Here is a 24,254-nt window from a genome sequence, read left to right on the forward strand (position 1 = left end):
GCACAAAAGTGGTCATATCTTGTGTACCCAAAGACAAACAATCGAGATAATGGCCTTTTCGTGCAAATCTACGGCTCGCGCCAAATCTTTATGCGATGCCTGTCAGGTGGCACCAAAACCAGCGTTCTTGAAGCAAGGGATGTGTATTTCTGGACGATCGCTTAATCATGGCCCGATGCGTGACACTCCATATTCTGCGACTGCCATCTCAAGTGCATTAAACAATTACATGTCATTGGAATGTGGATTTCCTTGTTTTTGCTGCATTTTTCTCACCAAGGCGCACATTACGCAGTGCACTGCCGCGATCGGCGATTGTTCTTCGAAACGCGTGTTCAGTTTACGTTCAGTTTCGACTCACGCGATTGACCTACGCCTCACCGAATCGTCAGCCACGGGGAACGCAAACTGAATGCGCATTTCGAACAATGATCTATGATCTCGCATATGGTAGGCGTGCAAAAACCGTTGCCAGATCTTTGTAGCAACATGCATGCTGCTTCAAACGCGCGATCAACAAACAAGATGGCGGCCAGGACGTATTTCCAGTGCACTGAACACTTCTAGCACTTGGTTGTTTTTGTGAACAACAATCGCCGCGCCCACACATGTATAATGGGGTGGTATTTTATGCAATTTTAGTGCAAAACAATAGCATTTGAGCACATTTTTTTGAGCTAGCCTTACGCGAGTAGGTAATATGCGGAATTATGTTCCGGCAAATTTCGTTGATGCGCGATTGTAGTGCAGCGACATTTCCTTGTCGAGAGGTACGAAATGCATTGAATCCTGTGGGCATTCGTCGGGGAACGAAAAAGTTGCGCTGTTGCGAGAATTTCGTTGTTGCGGGATTTCATTATCGCGGGTTTCGACTGTAGTTTGTTTGCTCCGGTGCATCTATATACTACCGCACGCGCATTGGCACGCGTGCAGGTGGTTGGCGGTTAGTTTGGGTTTAGTTTCAACTGTAGTTCGTTTGCTCCGGCGCATCTATATACTACCGCGCGCCCATTGGCACGCATGCGGGTTGGTGGCGGTTAGTTTGGGTTTTGTTCCATGGGCAGTTTCAGCTTCTTGCGTTAGCAAAACTGATGGCCATCTTTTCACTAATCGCTCAAAGACCGACCGCCTGTTATTTGCCCGTTTATTGCTCACAGCGGTGTGCGTATGAAAAATGCCGCCATGCATGCGTCTTTCTTTTTTTTTTTTTCTTTTGGGAGACTCGCGAAAACTAATTGCCTCTGGTTCGCAATAAGATGAAGATTAGCGAAAGTTTGTCACACATATTGCTTTTTTTTGACGAGCACACAACCACACAGTTTTCTTAAGTGCACTCGCCTACGCAGTTCGATTACGCTATGGACATAAATATTAGTGTAAGAGCAGGAACGTTTTAGACTTGTGAAATATTCTCGTGTACGCATTTTCTAAGCCTTGAACTGTGTGTATATCAATGCATCAAATTTTTAATTCTAATAAGTTTATTTCCTTTTTTATTGTTATTTATGAATAAATAGTACATATATACCAATGCAAAATATTTTTTTCTCACTTTATGGCCACCCTAAAAAAGTTACGGTAAATGCTTTTCGAAATAGGTTCCTGTGAAGAATTTAAATCTGTAATAAAAAAAAATCGACCCTGGGCAGTCGCATATGGCGAAATAAATCAACCCTGGAAGGGTTAAAAACAACACTTGATGTGCTATGTAATGACAATAACTTGCTAACGTTGTGACTACTTAGACATGAACATATTATATTAATGGTGAAAGCGGCTGTTTATTCAAAGGATGTTGGAAATCTATTCATATTGCTACGGAACAGTGTTTACAATGACGAAGAGACGAGCAGTGTGAAGACAATGACGACGATTAGAGGCTAGCACGGGCTGTTGCCTCTTGGCCAAGTGCAGCGTATACCCTTGTAAATATACTTGTATATAGCTTTTTGTCTGCGTCTTCCTACGTAACATATCTGGTGGAGGTGGACGTTCCCTGTACCTCGTCACGGAGCTTCGCAGTGGACGGTATGTCGAGGTTTCCTTCATGGCTCCCGGCGACGACAACTCAACTCCGCTGGCTCCGACACCTGCTCCCACTTCGACGACCTACATCACTACATCATCATTCTCGGGCAAAGATGGGGAAGACGTCGATGACTGGATCAGCCTGTACGAACACGTTAGCCGCAATAACCGGTGGGACCCTACTATCATGCTCGCCAACGTAGTCTTTTACCTTGGTGGCACACCTCGAGTTTGGTTTCGGACGCACGAAGGTGCCACGCACTTGCCACGCAGAAGGCGTTATCCGGCCGCGTGCTGACGTCAACGGAGCCCTACGTCACGTACATTCAGGACGTCTTGGCTCTGTGCTGCAAAGTTGACGCACACATGGCTGAGTTTGATGAGGTCTCTCACATCCTCAAAGGCATTGCCGATGACGCCTTCAACTGGCTCGTTTTTAACAATGTGGCGACGGTTGATGCAGTTATAAAAGAGCGCCGCCACCTGGAACTCTCTAAAAGCCGACGTATTGACCAGCAGTTTGCCTGTCTTCCCAACACCCCAGCGACATCTTGCTGTGCCGATGCTCCTCGTGCCACCAAGACTGGCGATGTTACCCGGATCGTAGCAAGGCCTGCAAGCAAGGCCTACCTACAAGGCCCATTTGTTGCCAAAGTCCGTTGCGTGTTTTTTTTCGAGATACACCAGTTTGTCTTGGTGGCTCACCACAGCTTTGCTTGGACAGACTCCCACTAGTGTGGGATCTGCACTATATATTTTTGTTTGACTGTTATACTTGTCATCTACTCTATTGGCACGAATTCTGGTGAAATTTTATACTATTCAGTGGTAGAGAGAGGGTTTAACTGCTCCGCTCTCTTTTTTTCCTACTCTTGGGTTCTGCAGGCAGTGCCTTGCCGGTTGCGAGGGCTTACCGAAGAAGACGGCTTCTGCTGGTCTCAGGACATTTCGACTCAAGTGCTTAATCTCAGTGGAGGGCATCACGTTGAACTTCTTATTCGGGTAAGTGTTTGCCGACCATTGCTTAGGCAATATGGCAACAGTGTGTCCGTGGCTTGTATTGGTTTGCCTACTCCTGAGAAGCTGTCTGCTGACCGTGGCATTTGCTCTGCTAGTTAAATATTGGGAATGAAACCACAGCAGTGACACAGTGTCTGTGACATCCTGCTGCAGCATTCGTTTCTAAACATGCATCAGGCCACCAGGTAGTGCTGGTCACTTTCAGGGCAAATTGAGGGCTAGGATAATTTAACTATGTTCATATTGTTTTCCTTCTTTTGCTTCGTCAATTTATTTTGTGCTGAGCAACACTGGGCCTGTGTTAACACTGGCATCAGCAAGCCACGACTGGCTGATGATAAGAAATGGAATAAAATTGAGCAAAAGGAATCCTTAACTTAAATTGTACTGGCCTAGTTTGAGCTTCACTGTCTACAGCAACACCACAGTCAAGGAGTTACTTTATCAGCTTCTTAGCATTTCCCTTTCCTATTGCTGCAAACAAGATGTAAAGTATTGAGTGGCATAAAACAAATTAGTTCATAACTTTCTTTTGGTTTGACTTTTTCAAGGAAAAAAGAAAAACAAATTGTGTATTTTAGTGTCCTGCTTCTTTAAATGTGTTGATTACAGTGGCGAGGCACTCCTATTATGGATGGTCAAAGTCGCAGTGCAGTCTTAATGAGAGAAGCTTTTATTCCTCAGTCATCGTAGTCAAGGCAAGATTAGATGAAGGGAAAGCTTTTTGCGCTACTTATCGGTCCCAAGCTTATTGTTCAAAGAACAAATTTTTTGTGGGTTGAGTAGAACGGGTGCCACCATGTTCCCTGCACTATTTACGTGTGCACACATTCTTCATACAATCACTAGTTTATACAGTTGAACCTTAATATAATGAACACTGATATACCAAATTATCGACTACCATGTAATGAAGCAGATAATAAGGTTGTCTCCTTGCTATTGCAGTAAACATATGTACAGTAAACCTTTGTTACAACGAAGTGGACAGGACAGAGAAAAAATTCAATATGAGTGGTAGTTTGATGAGTCTATCCCTTAAAAGCTAAGAAACTAGAAATGAAATAGCCCAACTCTGCGGAAGTCTAATACAGGTGTCACGTGGTGCATTGTCAATCGTGGTCAAGATAGATCAGGATTGAATTTCTTGCTTGCAATTGGCTTGTTTGCGCAAGCTGTGGGAGGGAACCAGTCATGGCCAAGTATTTCGATACAGATTAAGTTCAATCATGATCGAAAGTGGCAACGTGACACTAGCATAACTGCAAGATATTCAATGAAGCAAACCTTTATTGAGGTGCAAATACTCGGTCAGCTGGGTCTGCTGGGTGTTTCTGCCGGGCCTAAGTAATGCCTGCTCCAGTTTGCACTGGAACTGCATGAGGTCATAGTTCATGCCTGTGCATTCAGCTTTGTTTCACGGCAGGCAGAGGCTCTCCTGTGTCTGCGCCTCAGTTGGTATATTACGAAGACGTTCGTCTATTGGCTCTCCGTCCTCATTGGGGCCACCAAGACCCAAGTCTACTATGTTAGCATTCTTAGCTGGGATGATGAAGGGATCAGCACTATCAGCCAACGCAAATGAGTCGAAGTTGCCTTCCACCTCTTCGCCAACAATTTTGTACACAGCTTTGTAGAGACCGTTGCAAACCTAGTGATCTATGCCAGGCATGCACAAGTGTAGCTGGGAAGAGCCAGCATCCTCAAAACAGTTTGTAAACTTTGCAGGTGCCAGCTCTTTCCATAAATGGTTTAACAAAGAGAGAGAGAGAGAGAGAGTCAGAAGGGGAAGGGCAGGGAGGTAATGGTTTAAACAATGTATGGTTGATGTTGTAGCACCTGTTGGCATCATATGCGATGAGCATGTGTTGTAAGATTCTCTTGCGGTATAACTTTCACGTGGTCTCAATTCCCTGATATCATAGGCTACAATTTTGTGATTGTATTCACTGGCAGAAACTCGAAAGTGATCGCTTCGAGATTGTCAATCTTTCCATGGCTGGGACAGTTGTCAACAACAAAAGCACACGGCGATGCTTTACCTTAAACTTTCGATATAGAAGGTGCACAAACTCCTCAAAAACAGCTGCAGTTGTCCAAGCACATTTATATTTATATATGCAGTCTTTAGGCATCGTTGCGTTGCAGAAGTATTGCAGCTTCCTCACATTCCCCAGTATCAACAAAGGAAGCTTGTCCTCACCGGTCCCATTTTCACCTAAAAGCACACTAACACTCTCATGCTTTCTTTGCCTCCCAATGAGGATGTACTTGAGTACTGCATACATGCTTTGTCAGCAATTTCTTGGAAGAATGCAGCCTCATCTAAGTTGTAAATGCCTTTCTCTTCATGTTGCTGAAGTAGGGACATCAGCTGATACTTGCTCCATCCCTCCATGGTGTCGCGGTCTATGGCTGCACTTTTGCTAAGTAGATTTTGAGGACACACTGTGCAGTCCCTTGAAGCATTCAAGCCGACCATTGCTGCATTTAATCTTGTCTGCCCATTTGGAGGGCTAGAGCTTCAGCTTTTGCAGGGGTTTGAAATCCATTCACAAGGAGCTTCTCACTTGTGTTTTTCAGTCACTCACGAAGTGCATGCACACACTTCAGTATACTTGGTATCACAGTTGCGCTTTCATTTTTTGGCTGAGAGGCTCTTCTCAAAGCCGTCTAGCACTTCTTCCTTGCTCGTCAATACAGTTGGAAATGTTGAACGTGGTATGCCAAATTGCTTTGCATTTTGATATTTCTGCCCTTCACCCTTTTCCACTTTACCTATCGAAAAAACTTCTTGCTCTAAGTTCAAACACTTTCATGCAGCAACTGGCAGAGTGCCATTTCAAACTGAAGACCACAAAAGGACATGCAAGGCACACTTACTAAAGCAATCCACAAACCAAGCATTCACAAAGCCTGCACTGGCTGATTGCCACGTGCATGCAAGCACAGAGGAAGTAGTGCATCCTGGTTTTGGAGACTTAGGCAGGCAGAAGGCGGTATGCAGTAACAGTTATGCAGTAACAGTATGCAGTGTTTTCCGTTGTGCACTAGTTCCACAGTGCCGCGGCTGTGGTGCCACTCTCCTTTGATAATGCACAAGTGCAGCATGGAGGAAAAGAGTGCTTGACAAAGGGGCTGAGGGTCGCTCGCTTGCACGGTGCGAAAGGCATTGAGCTCTGCCTGGAGTACGCACCTGCTTGCTGCTGATAACGCGTGTGTGCAGCACAGAGGAAAAGGGTGCGCAGGCAACGCGATGCCGTAACTGGCGACAAATGGTCGCTCGCTCGCCCGATGTGTAAAGCTTTGCCCAGTGCGAAACATGCGGCCCGCCACCAAGAGTATGCACACGCCCCATGCCAGTTCGCTCTAAGCAGAGCAGCTTATCAGTATGCTTCGAGTTATCTCGTTTGGAATGCACACGCTTAGGTCAGAACTGTGAGAAATTTTGAATAATCTGGTAATTCGGGTAAATCGGCTTCATTAGGATAATGGTTTACTGTATGTTTATAACAAATATGGGATACAGCAAAGCTTTGTGTCAAATGTGACTTTGCTATAACGATGTTCAGCTGTACTGTATACTACTATGTTCTTGTAATGTCATAGACATTTTATGGAAATGTCATAGAAATAATTATATATCTTTAATATAATCCATGTCGTTGCAGCGGATCTGCTACAACATACTTTTGGATATAATAGACCATTCTTATCACTTAGTCTGGTCTGCCTATATTATTCACGCTGCACGTTGCACTTTTAATGGGCCCGCCTATAACGGATTATTGGCTACAACAAACACATTTCTGGGTAAATTTCATCTAGATTTTGCACATACGATGTACTTTGCTGTGGCGATGCATGCATGTGGCAGTGCACTTGCTGCATGCAACTATTTCTGGCTGCCGTTAAAAACAGCTTATAATATAAGGCAAGACGTGGAGCTTTAGGCTTATAGCGCGTGAAAAAGACAAGGACCAAAGGAAGATGTGACACACACAGGCGCTTACTTGCAACAATCTTTATTTTGAGCAAGGGATCCATATGTATACATGTATACAACTTTTTCGCGTACATCATCATACATGCGCTGTTCGCAAAAATTCCTTACACACCATTGCGTAGGTAAGATAACTCTTTTCGGGAAAGGAAAATTGATGGTTTTGACACACAGTTATCCCCAAGCCTATCAATCGTTTCTGCTCCTATAGTTTCGCGAGTTATCCTACCTCGGGCTCTTCCCACAATGGAGCAGTCTCTATGCTGCAGCACACATCGAGTGGTCATCATCCACCATGGCAACAGTGCACTTGCAATGCCTGCAGTGAGCGTCAAGGAACTCACCCCGCTTTTCTGCTACATTATACCGGTGTTCCTTTAAATGCTCGTTGAGGCACCTTCTGCTTTGCTCCACGTAGTTCTTCCCACACTTTAAAGGAAGGTTGTAAACAACTGCTCCCACACATTCAACAAACGGTTCCTGGTGTTTCTTTTTGCATGTGCCCTTGTCATACAAGCCTGGTCTGGTTAGTCTGCACAGACATTGCAATCTTGTAGAAGCTGAAAACACAACCCTAACATTCGCACGTAGACCTAATTTCCTTTAACGTGCAATAGACCATGGATATACGGGATGACAGCAGTGCTCCTCTTATCTACACAAGGCAGGCTGGTGGAATTCTTTGATAGCTTTGACTTGAGCAGACCCTCAGCAACGCTAATAAGTACATGTGTAGGGTAACTTGCCAATCGAAGACGGAGGATCTGATCGTTGAAGCTTTCGGTCATCAGCTCTGGGCATTACTTACATAATGCGTTTGACTAGCATGTTCTTATGATTCCCCTCTAAACCAACTTGGAGTGTGCCGACTGAGTGCTGACGCTGTTGACGAGATGGATGATGGTGACCACTCGACGTGTGCTCCAGCATACAGAGACTGCTCCATTGTGGGAAGAGCCTGAGGTAGGATAACTCGCAATATTATAGAAGCAGAAATGATTGATAGGCTTGGGGATAACTGCGTGTCAAAACCATCAATTGCCCTTTACCGCAAAGAGTTATCTTACCTGCGCAATGGTGTGTAAGGAATTTTTGCCAACAGCGAATGTATGATGATGTACGCGAAAAAGTTGTGTATATGTATGGCTCTCTTGCTTGAAATAAAGATTGTTGCAAGTTAGCGCCTGTGTGTGTCACGTCTTCCTTTCGTCCTTGCCTTTTCACGCGCTATAAGCCTCACGATGTCTTACCAACAAGCCAGCGACAACTGGGCACAGGCTCGAAGTTGAACCTGCCTCGTACTGCAGCTCTCATTCATGCCTCAGTTTTGACAGTGGTCGTCAGTTGTTAAGGTAGATGAAATTAGGAGATCATTTTTTTCTACCAACCACTGTTTTATGTGATAACAAACTGTAGCCGATGTTGTGTCATTGGCGGCATCGATGGGGTCATCCCAGGTGGCCGGAACGGTGTAGAGCTGGTGTCTGAGGGAGGGCAAGAAAACTGCCACACCAAGTGCAATGTCCCTGCGAATCTTTCTCCTACCAGAGGTCAAACGCTATGTGTTCCCCACTTTTTTAGACTGCACTTTCCCTGTATAAACATTTTTGAAAAATTTTTATTGCATTAGCATCTATTTGGGAACTTGGTTCACAATTGTGGCATCGGCATCACGTCCTCTCTTCGGGTGGTTAAAAGATCATGCAAAACTTACGTTCCGCATACATCACGCACGATGTGATATGGTGGAGCACCGGCAGGTAAATGCAAGATAGAAAAAAAAAAAGCTTTTTACTGCATGGGCAAACACTGGCCACAGCATATCTGATGGTATAAGCATAGGTGTCAGGAAAATGAATACACATTAGCATGTCTCATCTCATCACTGCACCTTAGCCTGTCCTACACTTAGACATGTCCCTACATCACAGCACTCATGCCTTGTAGCAATAAAGAGACATTAAACGACAAGCACTAAAGCAAGTTTTAGTGAGAAAGTATTCTTTCAAAACTCTTAACTATGTGGTTAAACGTTAATCGTTGAAGAGAAAGTGAATGTCAAACTTCAATTCTTTAAGTTTGTATCAAAATTAACTAGGCCCAAGCAGGCACTGTCAAAATTTATGATGTCATGGCGAGCTGATGCAGGGAACTTAAGGCAGTATCGCCACCGGTTTACGTTTGTGCATCTTTTCTGGCTTACCCTGCCTCCTCTTGCTGTAAAAGTGACTTTTTTTTTTTGCATTGTAGAAGCGTCATTTACCTATGCAGCTTGTCATAATTTTCTCTTTATTGTCCCGTTAGCCAGTAGAATTTACTAATAAGTTGTCCAACAGCATATCTCAGCAGATATAGCAGAAAGTTATCGGTTGACTGTGACAATCAGCTCCAGATGGTTTCTGCTCCTTTTTTTTCTTCTTTTTTTAAAGAGACTACATTAAGTTCGTGTACATCGAAGAGCCCCACAAGTTTACTGAGGCAGTGGACAAACTTCTTGCAACTAAAACATGCCACATTGCAGTAGACAGGTGCAGTGTGTCCTGGGGTGTGCAACGCCTGTGATGCACTTGTCTGGGTGGCTTGTCCAAGCTTTGAAGTTCAATGGACAGCTGTGCAGTAGTGGTGTTCTTCACCTGTGTCCTTCAGCTGACACTTTCCATGCCTTCTTGTGTACAGGTTACCAAACCAAATACAGACGCGAAGGAGCCTGTAGTGGAGCTTTTCAGGAGAAACGAGGAGAGCCGGGAGCTGATCTCAATCAACAATACTGTCATTGAAGCACTGAAGCAGACTCGGTGTCCTGGTTTACACTAGTCAGAACTCTATCCTTCTGTTTCAAGGTAAGCTTTCTATTCATCTTCTGAACAAGCTTTTAGTAGGCGTGCATAGCAGCACTTATTGGTTTTTATTAGTGTGTTGCATTTGTCCAAAGCATTCAACCTGCCATGGTGGCTCAGTAGCCATGGCCTTCACACTGTTGAGCTGACATTGCTGCCCTTCAAGGCAACAGTGCCAACTTGGGAAAAGACAAAATCAAGACAAGAGAAAGTGTCAAGTGTGGTAACCTTGAATTGATTGACATGGGGCAGCATGTGGAGGTGTGCGAGTTCCCCCCAGTGCTTGTAGATGCTGAGCAGCACAGTGCTTTGCTGGTTGAGCATCACTTTGCTAGTCAAGAGGTTGTGAACTCAGTGCTCTAGTACACTGGCGTAAATTTCTTTTCCTCGACCGCTTGTGGCCTGCAGGCTGTAAAAATGATGTAGCCATGTGAACTGTTCATATTAGCTATGCAGTTTCAGTGCTGCTAGATTTCTAGAAAAAATTTAAAGACATGCTAAAGGGAAATAAAGTCCAACCAAAGGGATAAATTAGTATTCCAGTGTGTCCAGAGTGTAACATTTACTGAGAAAAGAGCTGTTGCAGACAAGAAAATGACAAATGGAGGGCAGGGTTACAGTGTCACGCTACATATAAATCGAAAGCTAAATTGCACTTCCTAAAGCTTTTAATTTCAAAAACAAATGTTGTCAGTCTCGATCAGCTTTTTCTGTCTGCAGACTGTGACATGCTTCTGTCCTCCTCGTTCATTGCATTTGATATTCTCTACATTCCACAAACCACTCCATTACAATTGTAAACAGGATGGTGGTCCACGCCTGGAGTAAATACTTTGCCAGTATGTCCTGCAACATGTGCACGTCTCCGAAATGCCGGAAACACAAGACAAAGTTCTGTTGCTGCTAGCTTAAAATCTAAAGTTGATCTCTCAAATGAACTTTTGTAATTAAAGCTTAAAAGCGCATTGTTGTCAGGGTCTTGCATGAAAACTATACCCATCTTGTGATGTATGTTGTGATGACAATGGCTGTGATGCTAGGCTGTTGCCAGTGCAGTTTTGGTTTTGTACCTATTTATAATGCACAGGTACTTTTTGGATCAATTGGATGGGGAAAAAAAAGGAGACACGTCATAATTGAGTAAATGTAGTAATCATTCATTGTATGCTGCTATTTTCATCTCGAAATATTCTGAGAGCAGGCCTTCATAGAAGGCTACCTTCACAGAATGGTGGTGTATTTGCACTTAAATTTCCATCATTGTCGCTCGTACATCTCTTCATCCCTGTCAGTGAATCACAGCATGTCATCCTCAGTGTGGCCCATTGTGTTTGATGCTCATCATTTTTAGAATGACTCCTCAACCATAGCAAACAAGGTTGTGGTGGCCCACATCTAGACTAACCACTTCACTATTTCGTTGACTATATATGCCTCTGAAGTACTTAATATATGTTATACGACTTAATTGCCTCTAGCTTAGCATGTAAAGACACCTATCATTTAAATGAGCTTTCATAATTAAAGGCTTAAAGTGTTATCAGTGTTATCCTATGCAAAAGGTGTTGTCATCATGTGATGACACTGGCATTGATGGTAGGCTATTGCTGATGCTGCAAATGCGGTTTCGGTTTCTTATTTCACTGTAATGGGCAGACAGGAAAAATTTTCTTGGGAAGAAAGTGCACTTTATTGCACCTCTTCAACAAGATCGCCCTGGGCCTCGCCATAATGCTCTCTGCGCTGTGCTCTTCGCACGTGAACCCTTGTGCAAAATCATTGCAGATGCTGCTGCATGTTCCTTTGTACCCCCACAGCACAGTCCAGAGAGGAAGTTCTTGCTCTCCCCGATAAAAATGTCTATAGGCTTACAACGAAATAATGGATATAATGAAAGAATTGTAGTTCCCCTTGAAAGTTCCCATAATAACCGATGCGTTTAAAATTTCGTTTTAAGGAAAAAATATTAATTGATCAACAGATATAAAAAAAAATCTTCATTCCAAAATCGCACCTAACAAGCCACTTTGTACACAACATATAGATTTCTTAAATTGCACGATGCATTGCGGCCCTTCGATGCGGCAGTTCAGGCGGCCCCTCATCATCCAGCAATGCTCCAAGCCAAGCCAAGCTGGCCAAGCAGCCAAGCCACTCCATCCGTTGTGTGCAGTGCACACTGCCAGCCGAGTGCCTTGTGCCTCTGTTTGCACTGTTCTGTACACTGTCCGTCAGTGCTTTTTCCACCGTGTCGCCAGCTTCACGACAGAGAAATGATTAGCAGCAGCATCAGCAGCCATAATTATGGCTGTTGCGTCAGGCACGAAGAAAACTCAAGTGGCCAAGGAGTTCGGCAACGCGCCGAGTACCCTTTCTACAATCAGCAGCAAAGAAGTTATTGCTGGCGCTGGTGCATGTGGCGTGAAAAGTAGCCGGAAGAAGCTGCAGTCTCCTGCCTTTGAAGCCGTGGAAGAGGCGTTGTTCAAGTGGTTTTTGAATGCAAGGGCTGCTAATTTGCCCGTTAGTGGGGCACTGCTCCAGAGAGAAGCGAGGGACTTTGGTTGCATCATGGGCTGCGACAGCTTCGTTGCAAGCGATGGCTGGCTGCAGCGTCTTAAGGAGCGTGGCGATATCATTGGCAGGGTTGTCACTGGCGAGTCCCAGGCCGTCGACAATGAAACCGCAATGATGTGGGTGAAAGCTAACGTTGGTCCTCTCCTTGAAAAGTATGAAAAGAAAGATGTGTTCAACGCTGACTAAACAGCTTTCTTCTACCAAATGTTACCACAGAAGACCCTATCATTAAAAGGGGAGCTCTGTTGTGGTGGGAAACATAGTAAGGTCCGCGTAACTGTGCTCCTTTCTACGAATATGGATGGATCGGAGAAGATGCCACCTTTGGTGATAGAAAAAAAGCGCGCCGCCACAATGCTTTTAAGGAAACGGGCGACTTCAGCCACAGTACTTATCAAACCGGAAAGCCGGGATGACAAGAGAAGTTTTTGCGGGATGGCTGCGTAACGAGAAGTTGAAGAGGCAGAATCGCAAGATATGCCTTTTCTTAGACAACTGTGCTGCCCTCCACACCACTGCTGCGCTGACGAACATCGGTTCTTGCCCCCGAACTGCACGGCAATGATACAGCTCTTTGATCAAGGCATGATAATGTCATTTAAGGCTGGATACCGGAAGCGGGTGATAGACTGACTTGTGTTAAACATGCAGTTGAACCGTGACACGAAGGTTGATTTGTATATGGCAATAGAGATGCTTAATGCTGCGGCATGGATGGATGTGACAACCAGCACCATCGCAAGCTGCTTTTGACGTGCATCATTTGCTGCCAACAAAAGCAACCCTGACACAGACGACTCAATGGACCGAATAGCCTTACCCAGTGTTGCCGCTGTATCAGACAAAACTTTAGCGTCATGAAGGGCGCTCCACTATGCTGGTGTTGTGTGTGAAGGTGAAACCTTCTGCAGCTACGGGAGTGTGGATAGCGTCGTTCTGCCAACGGAGGAGCTGACAGACGACGACTTTGTGCTTGCTGCCCGGGAGCATGAAGGAAGCGTCGATGAAGGTGCCGCAGGGGACCACGGCACTCCGCCCTGTGCTTACGACCTACCAACATCTTCCCAGGCGCTGGACGCAGTGGACCTGCTGCGCTGCTGCCACTACTTCGGCGGCCACGAAGACGGTGCAGATCGGCTTGAGGCAGCTGCTGCTGCTAAGAAGGCCATCCTTCAGTTAAGGAAGACACAGCAGCGAAGCATAACCAAATATTTTTCTCCGTCAACATGAAAGCATGAAAAGTTTGTGCCATTGACAGGGAAGGCAATTAAATCAATTCCTATGTGTTTGATTCCAGTTTCTCCCTGTGTGTGATATCGGTAAGGACGATTAGCACTTGCCATGGACGCAGCCACTCGGCCGCGACGGGAGCCGATACCTCGGTGATGGCTTACTTGTAGTAAGTGCACGCTCGTGTGCAATAAATTAGTCTCAAATTATTAGTCAGTGGCTATAACGAACTAACGCTTATAACAAAAAAAATTCGCTCCCTTTCGGCTTTGTTATAACGAGATTTAAGTGTAGTTACTAATTGTAGGTTACCGTTTTCACTTGAATAGCTTCCTAGAGCTAGATGAAATCATCATTTCTGGCAGGAGATATGCCTTCAATACATTCACTGTCCCCTGGCACTGCCAAGACCGACGCTGCAAATACTGGTCAGGCTTATGTGAATTATACAGGCAAGTTTGAATAATCTCGTGAGAGACAATATCAGGATTGAAATAATGGTCGCAGGCTGGACAGGACCTTTGGTTAGGATTGAATGGTTAGGTAAGGGAAGTCAACTGTTACTTCTCATCCTTGACTAATTTGAATACGCAAGAAACATGAGTGTATTTAAAGGTTTCTGCAAATGCTTCTCTGTTCTCTTCATTGCCAGATTATGCAAAGAAGGGCAAGCCATTGAATCAACGTGAAGCTTGGCAGGCCTGGACTAGAAAGACTCAAGAACCTGACTTTTATTTTTTCCTTTGTCATTCTGCCAGTTTATTTCTTTCTCTTTCTTCTGTGTGTGCACGCATGTATGTGTTTAAATAGGCATTGTTTCGTCTTTCTCTCTCTCTCTCTCTCTTTCTTTTTTGCACTGTGCGTGAGAGCTGGCGAGTGAGATAATGAGACTCTTTACTCGGAATCGAAGGGTGGTGTCTCACTGAATACATGAAGTTGAAGACTGATCTTCGCCATAGTCATCAGTTATAGCCACATTGTCGTTTTAGCCCTTGTGGCGGGCTTGTTGCTTTGCTCCTGTTCTGTTTTGAGACTTCAGTATTGTTGTATTCATCCATTTTTCATATAGGGTCACAACTTCAGCACCCTTAGAGTTGCTTCACAGTGTATGAGCGCTCACAGGGTCTCCATGTCCCCGTGAATGCATTTCCAGGGCTTGTCTTGCATAATTTTTGTTTTTCAGCAAGATTCCTTCCCCCCGCAGCATTTTCATAGTAATATAATGACACATTCCCATTTTGTAAAACTTTTTTCACCGCCCCCTTAGTCTGACAAGAGGAGGCAGTGCCAGCATTACTGTATTTGTTGAGTTTTGTCTGTATTGAGCAGTAATAGATCGATGGGAACTTCCTGCCCTGTCTTTGTTGCCCTGACGACAGGATGCGGGAATTTGTGATATGCTGACAAAACTGCTAGTGGAAGGTTTGTTTGAAGTGATGTGGTAGGGGCAACACATTCAAGAAATGTTACTTAAACTAATGCTCATGTGGGGTGTTTGAAGTGTGAAGCTTTCCACATAATACAAATAAAGGTCAGACATTCTTTTTTTTTCTTTTTTTGGCCACATTTGTAGCCATGAGTAAGTCTGTTTAAAAGTACAAAGGCAAGTAAGAAGCACCTGCATAAAGATCAGGTTGCTTCTATCGTTTTCCCTCTCTTCCTTTTCTTCATTAAGCACACGTTATTAGCATGTCTCCTCCCACTATTATTTTCCCCAGAAGTCTGATGATTTGTTGTTCACATTGATGCAAAGTTTATTTAGTTGACATAATTAAAGACTTCTGTTGATCACAGCATGTGTGATGTGTTATGGTTCTTGTAAAACAGTCCACTTGTATGGCACATCTAGTGGAATTGCAATTGCAAAACCAATGCAAAAGAAAAGTATGGCCTGTTAGATAAATAGTGAAGCAAACTTTGTCTGTAGGGTGCCAAACAATTGTATGTCGTTACTTTAATTGTCAAAGCAAATCTCTCTCTACACGGTTTAAAAATATACTTGGTGCATGAGGTACTTGATAACACTATTCCTTATTGCCATAGACACCAACAAGCTCATCATATCTATCTAGGCTTGCAGCTTCTTGTTGGTTGACCCCTTATCATTCATATTGTGCAGTTTGTTCAAAGATGGAAGCGTACAGGTTGACACAGGAAGTGAAACGCCATGCAGTCCTCATCGTCCTGGCTGCACACCCAGCGACTTGGAAATTGCCACTTTTCTGGACATAGTCTTGAGTCTTGACATTAAGTCATTACATTGGGACATTACATTGGGACATTACATTGGGACATTGAGTCTTGATTACAAGGTGCTGACAGAACTGATATGTTCTGATGGTGACGTGGCATCTGTGGCAATTTTCTTTGCCTGTATAGGTGTCAGTCGTCATCGGCAACGAGGGTGACATCATGCCGCCACACTTTTTTGCAGAAGGACTCTGCGTTAATGCTGCTGCATACGTAAAGGTATTTGCCATCTTTGTAAAGCCCTGGATAGAAACTGTTTCAAAAGGAAGACCTTATGTCTTTCAGCAAGATTCGGCTCCTGCCCCGCACCGCCTGCATCACCCAGGTACAACTAGGCTGGCTGACAACTTCTACGACCACGTCACTTTCAACTTGTGGCCTCCAAGTTCTCCAGATTTAAATCCGCTCGACTACAATGCCTGGGCGTTGTTGAGGGAGAGGCCAACAAACAGCCACATAATACAAAAGACTCGCTGAAGGCCGCCATTGCTGACTCACTGGCCAACATTTCTAAGGACCACTTCATCAGTGCATGCAGCCGTTTCCGAAGCGTAATTGAATAGGTTGCTGCGGATGGCGCATTCATTAATTGTGGAAATACCGTATTTACTCGCATAATGATCGCACTTTTTTGTCCAAAAAAAAAAATGACGCTAATTCAGGAGTGCGGTCATTACGCGGGTTAAATTTCCCGATAGAAAAAAGTAATATATGGTTTTCATTTTGCGTTTGCTGCGGGATGACTAGTCCAACGAATAGGCGGTTGCCCCGTGCCATAGCAATGCCCGTGCGGTTGCCGCTGTATATAGTGCGGGACACCAAAACAAAAATGGCGGCTGGCGGAGCAAGCCGAACGCGCCGAACGCGATTTTTTTCTTCTCGTGAGTACATAACGTGCGTTGAAACAGTTTCTTCCGTATCTGTAATAAATAATATCGTTAATAGAGGGAAGTTTGCGGCAATAACGTAGCCATGTCCACTTTGAGGCGACAGAAACAGATGGGCGCGCTTAGCTGCCAGTGACATAGAAACATGGCGGGCGTATTGCGGAAACTGCGGAATTTGTCTTCACTACTATTCTAATGGGGTATGTTGCCGCTAACGGTGGGCAGGGGCGTAGCCAGGGGGGGGGGGGCTTATGGGGCTTCAGCCCCCCCCCCCCCCCCCCCGAAATTTTTTCGTGCTGTCCATGCACCGCCGACCAAAGCGACTCCCGGCGCCGGAAATCACTCTGGATTTTGTCTAGAATTTCTTTTTGACGCTCGAAAAGACATTTAACTGCGAAGATTGCGAACTCGGGCTGGATTTCGTGGCAAGCTCGTACACCGGCAGTCATATAACGCCAAGCAGTCCCATCCGAGCACAAAGTTTCAAGGGCGCTTTGATGGTGAGCGGGCTCGCCACGGCATCTCACTGAGGCCACGGAATCTATGGAGCGCATGGATATCAATTGCGAAACTTTATGGGTATAAATCTCATAAGCTCTTGATGTGAAACCTGCATTGACATTTCCAAAGTTGTGCTGTAAATTTTCAATTGCGGAACTTTGTGGGTTTAATGCTGTTATAAACATTTGACGTCAAAAGTCCATTGACTTTTCTAAAGTCTTACATCGGAACATACAACGAGACAAGCCAAATCAACACATTAGCCGACCAGTTGACAAAGCACGCAGCGAGGTCCAATGAGACGGTGCGTCGGGGAGGTTCATTTGTGCCGTCATGTCACATAAAAAATATCATTTTTTTTTTAACCTACGTCAGAACATCCATGTCAAGACACTAAAGCCAGCCAAAGTAACTACGTTCTTATTTATTTTTTCTACTTTGACTTTTGTTCGCCGAGGACACATTGAGCCTCTTCAATTTTTTTGTTCTCGCTACCCTACGCGCGGGCTGCCAGAGCGAGCCATAGCGCATATTTTTTTCTCGTATGGCCCCGACCACCGCGCGGTGCACTTCGGTGGGCGTTCGGTTTGCTCTGGCCGAGTGGATTTTCACCTGACAGAGTTTTGGAAGCTTTCTGGCTAGCAGACGAGAAAACAAAAAAAAAAAACAATGGTCGCTCGCCGCCATCACTGCGGGTACTCGAAGGATTGCACCGCGTTCCTTGAGCGGAACCTTTCCGGAAATTCTTGTTTCGCCGGTGTAGGATACTGAGCAGTATGCGTATGGTTCTCAGTGGTCAATCATCCCATGTTTTCTTCGGTAATAATTCCGTAGCCCCATTAGGTGCCCGTTGTAGGCATTCGATTCTGCCCAACATACTTTCCTATGCGTTCTTTTTTCCATTTCGGTGCCTCCGCCCCACAGAAAAAAAATACATTGTTGTGGCGCAGCGAATTGTCGCATGGTGAAAGTTCGATTTTGATGCTTCTTTTGCGGAAAGTAATGGGCGACGGGACGCTTCAGTTTCCGGATACGCTTATTATATTATTGCAAAAGCAATTATATGGACACTCCAGGCGCATTCCTGCCGTAGCCGTCGCCCTCATGTTTCGTATAAAGTCCAAGGGTGATAACATCGTGACCACGCGCTGCATGCTGTATGTGCGAGTGAAAGCGTAGGAGGGGAGGTGGAATGGGTGAGCCGACGATGGTGGCTCAGTCTTGTGTGCGCAAAGCAGAAAACCGGGGAGCAAGCGCACCGCTTTCCGTCGCACGCAATACATCGGGGGGAGTGGATGGAATGGGGGCGGAAGCTAGGATTCTGTGAATCTATGATTGTGCAACATGTTTATTTGCCTTGTTTGACGCGTTACATACAGTTACTTTTTCTTACATACATAGACTCATTGGAGACTTATACGTATACTTAAATATCTTGTTGCGAGGTTTTGTGTATACATGAAGTGAACTTTGTTTCCAGTGACACTTTTTTGTCCTTTATGAAGCCGTATTTTCGCATTTGTATATCCCATTGTATCTTTGCATTTCTAATGTACGAGGGCGAGTCAAATGAAAATGCGCCTACCCTAACCGCGCAATAATGGTTCGGTTCATTAGCTGCGAGGCATGCGCGTAGGAGAACGGCATGTCTCATTTACAAAACTGACACGCAGGTGTGAAGCTAACTGTTCTTTAATGCTCTCATACACTGGGTTGAATATGGTTGCGTCGCATAATGGACACTTCAGAAGTTGAACAGCTCGGTGTCGCGAAGTTTTTGACAGCTAAAGGTGTTTCCAAAACAGAAATTAATCGCCGTATGGCTGCCGTTTACGTTGAACACGGCATTTCATCGACCACTGTGAAGCGTTGGAGCAAACGGTTTAAAGGACGTTTCAAAGACATTCCAAGACAGGGCCAAAACCATCGTGCAATCACCCCCCACACAATTTCAAAGGTTCATGAGCTGATGAAACAAGAAGGGAGCATAAGCATCGATGAACTGGCAGACCGTCTGAACATCAGTCACGGTTCGGTTCACGCCATAATTCATGAGCTTCTCGGTTATCGGCTCTTTGGTGCGCAATGGATCCCCAAGATTTTGATCCATCGCGAGAAGACAGAGAAGTTTCGCGCTACCTTGACTCATCTGATCGGGTATCACAATAAGGATGACGACTTCTTGTTTGCATTTGTGATCGGGAACGAACCTTGATGCCACTACTACGAGCCTGAAACACGACGGCAAAGCTTACAGTGGAAACATTCGAATTTACCACGCCCAAAGAACGCAAAGGCCATCATCTCCGCTGGAAAGGTATTGTTGACTTTTTTTTCGGTCGTCAGGGTCCATTACTGATAGAATTTGCTAAATCTTGAGAGGCTATCAATTGTTTCCAATATTGTGAAACGCCAGAACGGCAGTGTGTCGCAATCAAGAACGAACTACGTGGAAAATTGACGAATGGGGTCATCTTGTTCCACGACAATGCCTGTCCCCACGTCGCTTATGTGGTTAATACAAAACTGGCAAAATTCAAGTGGGAAACGCTTCAGCATCCGCCATACAGCTCAGACCTGTCACCTTGAGACTTCTACATTTTGGCGCAGCCGAAAAAATAGCTCAAGGGAACCAGATAAAGACTTTTTGAAGCCGCAACCCAAGGAGTTTTATAAGACGGGAATCACGCGACTCGTTAATCAATGGGACAAATGTCTAAATTCTCATGAAGGCTACTTTTAAATAAAGTACCCCGTTGTTGGCTCAAATTCATTTGACTTGCCCTCGTATATCTTGCAGAATTCCTGCTTTTTATACGTGCCCTCTGTTGCGACTATGATTTCGGTGCAATTACTCACGATACACGACCGCTGACAGCTGCTCCTGCTAAATACATTAAAACAAATTACAGCGTCATTGAGATTTTTCACTGGCCATTGGATATATACTAGAATGTAAGCACGGTTCTTGAATGACAAAGTTTCGTTAACATATTTGTCCTTAACTTGCTCAGTTCATTGCCTTTTAATTTTTCATATCAGTGGCATGCACTATTTTTCTGGTTTCGAATTGATATAGTTCTAAAGTTCGTGTGATACTTTCTTTACTTAGATAGACAAAATATGGAAGCATTGATACCAGTTATTTTGGGCGAAATTTTTGGCACATACGAGTATATTCTTTTATGAAAAAATACATATCTTATTGTTTTGACTGTGCGTAGCGTTCAAGAATTCGTTTGCAGCATCTTTGGAAATGACAATGCAGTTATTATTCATGGATTTGATCCTTTGACAAATTGTTTAAGAGGAAGCTTTAGCTCGGGCCCAATCCAACGCGGCCTATTCAAATAATTGTAAAACGCAGAAACGCTTTTCTCAGATAATCCTGCTAATCGCTTTTGTTGAAATTCGTTGCATTTGAGAAAGTTAAATCCTAGTTCTGTTGGAAACACAACTTCGACTTAGGGCCTGAATTTTGTTTAAAATATTTTTAAAAATTCGAAAGGTTGAAAAAATAGAAGCACGACGTTTACAAACTAATAGCTATGCATGAAGAACAGATATTGTGGTTCTGTAAACGGCATCTATTATAACAGTCAAAGCGGACAAGTTTGCTATGTCAATTTGTATCTTACGTGAATTGGTTACGTTGTGTACAAGGGTTCGGCACAAGCCGTATTTCCACAATACTAATTTTTTTTTTTAGATTCATGTGTAACATATCCATTTTGTCCGCTGTAGTGGTACTATTAGATGCAATTCACAGAATTGTGATATCATTTTTCATTGTTGAGTCACGGAGTTTTAAACTTGATAGTTTCGTTTTCTGAAAATTTTCGATTTGGCCAATTTTTAATAAATAATTGACCACCTAAATGAAAAATTCGAAACCAGTAGTCACTAGAATTAAACTTTTTCTTTGAAATGCAACAAACCTCCTCAAATTTGGTGAAGTGGTTGCAGAGAAAAAAGAATTCCCCTTATACATGTATTTAAATAGGAGCACCCGAGCTAAAGCTTCCTCGAACAAAATTTCTGGCTACGCCACTGGCCCCGTATATATATATATATATATATATATATATATATATATATGGGGCCAGTGGCGCAGCCCCCCCCGAACAAAATTCCTGGCTACGCCACTGACGGTGGGCGAATATCTTAGCTGTGTTACAAGCGTCGGCGTATGAATGGGTACACTTCTAACGTCAGTTTAAACGTGGCTGCTATCGTTGCCGCTCGCAGTCGTGTGCCCACGGGTGCAGACGAAAAGAATTGAAAGGTGCGTTTTCTGTTGACCAAAACCATTATAAAGCCTACGCTTAAAGGCAAGTGTGGTTATAGTTTCTTTTTTTTTGTCATGGAAGTGCGGAAAGTGAAAGGAATGAAATAGGGCATCTGCTTAAGAATGGTGCGTGCAGACCACTTGGTTTGTCTTGAAGAGTCGTTCTTGTAGCATTTGACAGATGGTAGGCGCGATCATTACGCGAGTGTGATCATTATGCGAGTAAGTACAGCAAATCGTAAGGGAAGTAGTTACCAAAGTTTGGTGATATGTCTATTTTTGCTGGAGATATCCTCTGTCTAAAGCCAGCATTGTCTTCTCAAATGCCTCGCGCACCCTGTAGTCCCCTATACAGATGGAACCGACTTTGTGTTAATATGCCAGTTGTTTGCTTTTCCGTTGGGCCTAAAATATGAGCTATTTAGCAGGTGCCTAAAGCAATTAGCCATCCAGGTGTCAATAAAGATGTTGGGCACATTTAGAAATGCCAAAACTACACGGGTAGTTTTCCCTCGGTTGTAGAAGAGCATGCGTGAATGTGACACACACAAGAGCTGTTGAGTGTATTAATTTTTCAGTCTTATTTTTTGTGGCTTCATAAAACATCTATGCAACTGCGAGTGGCTTCCATAAAATGCCGCAGCTGCAGCACCAGATCGTTCTGTGCCCGAAGGAGTTCAGTTGTCGGTGCAGCTACATTTCCTTTCTCTCAAAATGGAGACTTCTGAAGTTGCATCCACTCGAAGCAGGAAACACGGCAGAAGCAAAGGGTGTGCGAGATTCAAGCAGGTGTTGACAGAGCGCACATCATGAGCTGGCCAGAAGAGATGTTGCAAAGAGAGAAAACGGGCGAAAAGCAGAGAGGTTAACGAGAGTATCTCTACGAGATGGTGCAAGATTATGCAAGATGTGGCACTGTATTTTCATCTCGTGCAGTGCATCTTGTCAACAAATGTCCTGTGGCCATCTTTGTCACTTTCTCCGTCTAAGTGTAGCTTTTTGCAGATACCACTTTTGCCACCTGGCATCTGCACCTCTGCAGAGCACCTGACATTATTTCAGTAATAAATTGTAACCATCTTAACGACCCTAGCTTGTTTCTTAAAATGTCATCACTTTCTAAACACATTACACTATCTGTGCATATTTGGTCTTTCTACCCAGCTTCCTATTCTGTAAATTTTGAAGCATGTTCAGGTGCTGTCAATGTGGACGACTATGGGCACAACCATCCTTTAATCGTGTTGATTGCTACGCGAGTGTATAGTGAAGCGGAAACAGCAGGACAAGAGCCAGAGACGAGTGCATAGCAAAACTGTGCAGAATGGGTGGTCAACACATTTGCATGGTTCTGTATATGCTTTCCATGACTTGAATCATGGATTTCCATGAATTCCTGAATCGTTGCTTACGATTAACTGCAGGGAGCAGAACACAGTTTGTTTCATTTGCAGAGTGCTTCCACGTTTCTCGTGCTGGGATTTAGTTTGGCAGCTTCTACAGACTAGCCATGACTCTCTAGTGATTCAGCTATACCTGAACGTTTTTCTTAAGCCTAAGAACTTGCTTTAAGATAACGTAAAATTTTTTTTCCACAGCGCCAGATTCTAAAGCTTCTCTAAATCATTCAACTTGTAGTAGCGGCGGGTGGTGTGTACAAAAGACGGACGTAAACGATGCGTATCATGACTCGTGCTTACTGGGTATTCTCCGTTCAAGGGGAACAATTGCAAGTCCATATAATCCCAGTCATGAAGTTCCATGGGTTTCTCAGTCTTTTCAGACGGGGATGAAGATTCGCTGCTATCTTCAGTGCATAACGCGCGTGTGGCCACGGACAGCTAAGGGCATCACTGATCTGCAATTGCTCTATATTTCTTGCGGCTAGGAGCAGCTTGACCCTCTAAGAAAGTTGTAAGGTGCTGGGAACCCTGCACCTATGTAATAGGCAAGAGTCTCATTCGTTATCGTAATTAACCCAGCAAATAGCTCCACAAACCGTTGTACTGTTGCACTGGCTCGAGGTAAAGTGCCCTTGCTCTAAGTGCGTATGTGCAAGGGTTAAAAAAAGAAAAAAAAGTGCAAATCCCACGCAGATTTTGGAAGTATGTGAAGGGATGCTTTCATGAAGTGGTTAATCGAGTGTAAATTTGTCAATTTAATTTCTGCTTTGTCTAAAGTAAACTGGCGCACATGCGCTCTCGTGCACCCGAGCAAGAAAGAGAGAAAGAAAAAGGGGGATCTACTGGTTAGAGCAATTGGACCGCTGTGCTGAAGGACCGAGGTTCGATCCCACTATAGGGCACGTAATTCATTAATTTTCTTCAGTGAGCTATTCAGCCAGACAGCAGCAACAGTCGGGAAAGTCTGGGAGTGTTTGAAAAGAAAGCTTCGCTTAAAGAAAAAAAAATGTCTTTTCAAGAAATGTGTTTGGCAGAAAGTTTTCACCCGTTGCCACCATCCTGTTCCCGACTTGCGGTGACTGATGTGACTCAAGAGAAAGTGGCTATAGGGAGGTGGCTGAAGATGGTTTTCAGGCTTTAACTGCTAGTTGTAGACAACTGGAAAAGAGAAATAAATCATTCATTGAGGAGCTTTGTACCTTTCACCTGTCTCCTCGGTGAACAAGGTACCTT

General features: G+C 44.2%; 1 protein-coding gene across 7 annotated transcripts in view; it reads left to right on the forward strand.

The window, feature by feature from the left end:
* Positions 1-15,264, forward strand: part of LOC135905524 (tudor domain-containing protein 7-like) — a 151,945-nt gene extending 136,681 nt beyond the window's left edge. For all 7 annotated transcript variants that reach the window (XM_070535523.1, XM_070535529.1, XM_070535527.1 and 4 more), the window contains 3 exons: positions 2,914-3,030; positions 9,728-9,891; positions 14,345-15,264. In XM_070535523.1, the coding sequence (XP_070391624.1) occupies positions 2,914-3,030; positions 9,728-9,865 (255 nt within the window). In that variant the 3' untranslated portion in view covers positions 9,866-9,891; positions 14,345-15,264. The remainder of the gene's footprint in view (positions 1-2,913; positions 3,031-9,727; positions 9,892-14,344) is intronic.
* Positions 15,265-24,254: the final 8,990 nt, after the last annotated feature.

Source organism: Dermacentor albipictus, chromosome 3 (genome assembly GCF_038994185.2).
Source record: "Dermacentor albipictus isolate Rhodes 1998 colony chromosome 3, USDA_Dalb.pri_finalv2, whole genome shotgun sequence".
NCBI classification, from domain to species: Eukaryota; Metazoa; Arthropoda; class Arachnida; order Ixodida; family Ixodidae; genus Dermacentor; species Dermacentor albipictus.